At 33.0% G+C, this 4,277-nt stretch overlaps 1 protein-coding gene across 1 annotated transcript; it reads left to right on the forward strand.

Moving 5' to 3' along the window:
* The first annotated feature begins 1,153 nt into the window (after positions 1-1,153).
* Positions 1,154-4,067, forward strand: LOC142531412 (GDSL esterase/lipase 7-like). The gene is made up of 6 exons (XM_075637521.1): positions 1,154-1,470; positions 1,635-1,732; positions 1,900-2,022; positions 2,953-3,270; positions 3,393-3,645; positions 3,761-4,067. The coding sequence occupies exons 1-6, from the start codon at positions 1,233-1,235 to the stop codon at positions 3,973-3,975; spliced, it is 1,245 nt and encodes a 414-aa protein (XP_075493636.1). The 5' UTR covers positions 1,154-1,232; the 3' UTR covers positions 3,976-4,067.
* The last annotated feature ends 210 nt before the right edge of the window (positions 4,068-4,277 follow it).

The raw sequence follows: 4,277 nt of genomic DNA on the forward strand, positions 1-4,277 counted from the left end.
GATATCAGAGTCTTATTTTGGTATTTCTGTGTTATTATATTAATCACTTTTGTAAATTGTATAAAGTTAATAAATTAAATTAGTCGTTTTTCGAGATTATTACAAAAAATTTAACCTAAAAGTACCCTTTAAAACTAAGGAGCAAACTTCTTATAGGACGGTTTCACGAATCTATATATGTAAGATGAGCTGACCCGTTTCATATTTATAGTGAAAAATAATACTTTTGGTCTTTTTCATGATATGTGTCGGATAAGAGATCAGTTTTTCTATATTGATCCGTGAGACTAGTCTCACATAAGTTTTTGTAAAAACAAAGATAAAGAGCCAATATAATCGAGAGCAAGTTGACATATAAATTTTTTGTTGTTATTTCCCCCCTTCGAATTGAATAAATTCCTTAGTCGATATAAATATATATTGGATCCACCAATATCGGTGGAGGAAAATAACAAGTAATCTGTCAACGATATAACATGAAGCTGCTACGTGCTATTGTACCGTTGGAAAAGAGGTGTGGGTGAAAACGGTTAATGAGATCCTACCTATGTGGGCATTACCCTCACTTCAATTTCAACGGATAAAATCTTGTCACACATACAATTTCAAAAAAAAAGTGGGTCCTTATATATACATGGACAAATCTTGGCCGTTCATCCTATCATGGGCCAATGCCCACATAGGTAGGATGAAATAAACCGGTGAAAACTCAATATCGCAAGAATATTTTCAGAATCCTCGAAGTGCTAGCCATTGTCCTAATGCTAAAGTCAAATTGAAGGATTAGGACACAACTACCTCTTACTATAACATTTTTTTGTTCAGATTTATCCATTTAAAAAGTACATACTATAACATTTTTTTGTTAAGATTTATCCATTTAAAAAGTACCTTCTCTCTCTCTCTATACATATATATATATATATATATATATAAGCAAAAACTTACGTGAGACGGTCTCACGAGTCGTATTTTGTGAGACGAATATTTTATTTGGGTCATCCATGAAAAATTATTACTTTTTATGCTAAGAATATTACTTTTTATTGTGAATATCGGTAGGGTTGACCCGTCTCACGTATAAAGATTCGTGATCTACTCATTTATAAATTCACATATTATTCCAACTAGGTAGCACATGATTTCCCCGTCTTTATGCGTTGATAACTCATTTCAAGAAAGTCTCCAAAACTCAAATTTCATTTTTCTTGTTCATGAAACTTTAGAGTAAAATGAATAAATATTTGATATCTACAATGTTGATCGCATTTCTTGTTTTTGGTCTCGGAAGGGCAGAGAAATCTCCTTCAGCACCTGCATTGTATGCCTTCGGCGATTCTCTGTTCGACAGTGGCAATAATAATCTGTTGCCAACTTTATCCAAGGTGAATTATCCCCCCTATGGTATGAACTTCGAGAGAGGACCCACCGGAAGATTCACCAACGGCAAAACCACCGTCGATTTTATAGGTAATTTTAACAAAACGAATGTCTTTTCGATCAACAATCCTCTTATGTAAAAAAAAAAAATCGATATCTCGATTGTTTAGTAGCTATAAATCTTGCTGCTAAAAATTAATGAAGTAAATTATAAGTATTTGATTAGTAAAATGAATTTTAATTTGTTTTGGCAGCTGAGTTTCTTGGATTGCCATTTCCTCCTCCATATGTGAGCTTGGTTGACGGATTAACAGGGCCGTGTGCCGTTAATCTTCCTGGAATCGAAAACGGGGTAAATAAAAGTTTGTTTATATATTTATGATTATAAATTTACTATTTTACTAATTTTTTGAAATATATATATATATATAAATATAATTAAAAAAATTGATTGCCTATGTAAAATAGTCGATATTCTTTTAAATAATTATTTTTGTAACGTGGGGTTGACTTTTTCAGGGAAAATGCTTGAAGTTGGCTGAACAAATTGGCTTGCTAAATGTAAGAGGTGAATTGGAATTGAGAGGACTGAATTTTGCCTCTGGATCATGTGGAATTCTTCCTCAAACTGGACGCGATTGGGTAAATTTTTTCAACAACTAATTATTTTCCATTTCAATAATTATATATATATATATATAGATTTTTGCTAATTATTTCAAGTATCCAAATGTATCGAAACTACTTTTATATTAACGAAATCAATATATTATAGTGCCTCGATACACCTTTTTATAAATTTGTGAATATCATATTTATTACATTTATGTAATATATGATTATATATTTCTTTTTAATTATGAATACAATTTTTACTATTTAAATTTGTATTAACCACTACATTTACTATGCTTTTTGCAAATAAAAAAGAAAAATATTAACATTAATATTCTTTTTAGTTTATTTCAACAATCGTGAAGCAAAAATGAAAAAATAATTTCCAAACAAGTAGGAACAAGAACAAAAATAAGCCAACATTTCAATTTCGGTCCTATTTGTTTGAATATGTAGGGTTTTGATTTTCTATATTGTTGAATTTCTTTTCAGTTTTTGGCGATTTTAGTATTTTTTGCACGGGGTGCTAGTGTGACAAAGTATATATCACTACCATATCAACGCAATGCTAGAGAAAGAACTAAAATTGCAAGAAAAAAAAGACAGAAGACTAAAACTAAAATTTGACAACATAGATAACCAAAATCGCAAAGAGACAAATGTATAAGAGCAAAATTACATTTTTTTCTAAAAATAAAACATATCATTACTTCCAAAAAAACTCTTGCCCGATTTTATAATTACCACAAAACTCCTATGAAGCGGTACCGTTCTTTAAACCGATTCGTTCCATGAAAATATATATTTTTTATTTTAAAAATATTACTTTTCATTAGCGATTATGAGTCAAATCAATCCGTCTCAAGATATAGATACGTGGGAATGTCTATTCTTACATTAGTGTATATCCATTCATCTCACTAATTTTCTTAACATGTAAACTGTGGTTGTCTGCAGGGAAAGTGCCTGAGTCTAAGTGACCAAATCAACTTATTTCAACGAACAGTTGAAATGGATTTGCCTAAATACTACAACAATCCAGAGGAGCTTTCAAACTATTTATCAAAGTCATTATTTGTGATCACGATTGGGAGCAATGACTACCTCGGTTACTTTGCAGCTCAATACAGTAATGAATCAAGCAACATTTTGATCGATCCTCGAAGTATCACGAATTCGGTCCTAGATATTGTCTCCCCACTAGAATATGACTCCACCACAAGTCCTCAATCATTCGCTAAAATTCTTATAAATAAACTCTCCCTACACCTCCAGGTAACATCGAATAATACTCTGTCAATGCTCATCAGAAAACATGAGTCCTCCTCTGGTTATGTGTATGTTCCTCGTACAAATAATCAAGAAAATACACAAACTACTGAACTTTCTCATTGCAGAGGTTGTACAAGTTGGGAGCAAGGAAGGTGGTGATGTTCGAGCTCGGCCCTCTTGGGTGCATTCCACACATTATTAGGCAATACAAACACAGTGGACCCTGCGTTGAGAAGTTGAATCAGATGGCAATCATGTTTAATCTTCAGTTAGCCTCCTTGCTTCAAAATCTAACATCTACACTCCAAGGCTCATCTTTTATTCTTGGCCAGGGTCACCGGCTAGGATATGATGCGATCCTCAACCCATCTCAATACGGTAACTAAATTCAAATCTACTCATATTATATGTACAAAGCATGTCCACAGGGATGGGTCCAAGAAAGTGAGTATAGCCAATCAACCATCCACTAATTATCTTGTCTAACTTTTAGGTTTGAAAGATACAAGTAACCCATGCTGCATAGCTTTGATGAATGGGACATCAGCATGCATTCCAGGGCTTCCCGCGTGTCCCGATCCAGACCAACACTTTTTCTGGGATGGCTATCATCCTACGGAATCAGTTAACAGAGTACTCGGCACTGATTGCTTCAGTGGCACCTCTGTTTGCATACCGAAAAATATTCAGGAACTGATGCAAACATAAATCTTCTGGTTTTTGCCTTTCAACACATTGAAGACATATTACTCTTCCACTTTTGTACGACACATTCACATAATTGTTTGCAAATTCAAATTTGACGCCATAATAGAAAATTATTCCCGACTGAACTATATTATATAGTCCTCTCAAGAACTTATAACAAGTGAGTCAAAATATTACGTCCTAATCTACCTTTAGTCAATGACACTAGCACAACAAAAGGTCACATGTATTGATATATGAACCTTTTCACAAACAAAAGGTGGAGGACAAAAATTGATTGGTAAATTAAACATAAAGGTCCT

The sequence above is a fragment of the Primulina tabacum genome, chromosome 17 (assembly GCF_025594145.1).
Source record: "Primulina tabacum isolate GXHZ01 chromosome 17, ASM2559414v2, whole genome shotgun sequence".
Classification (NCBI taxonomy): domain Eukaryota; kingdom Viridiplantae; phylum Streptophyta; class Magnoliopsida; order Lamiales; family Gesneriaceae; genus Primulina; species Primulina tabacum.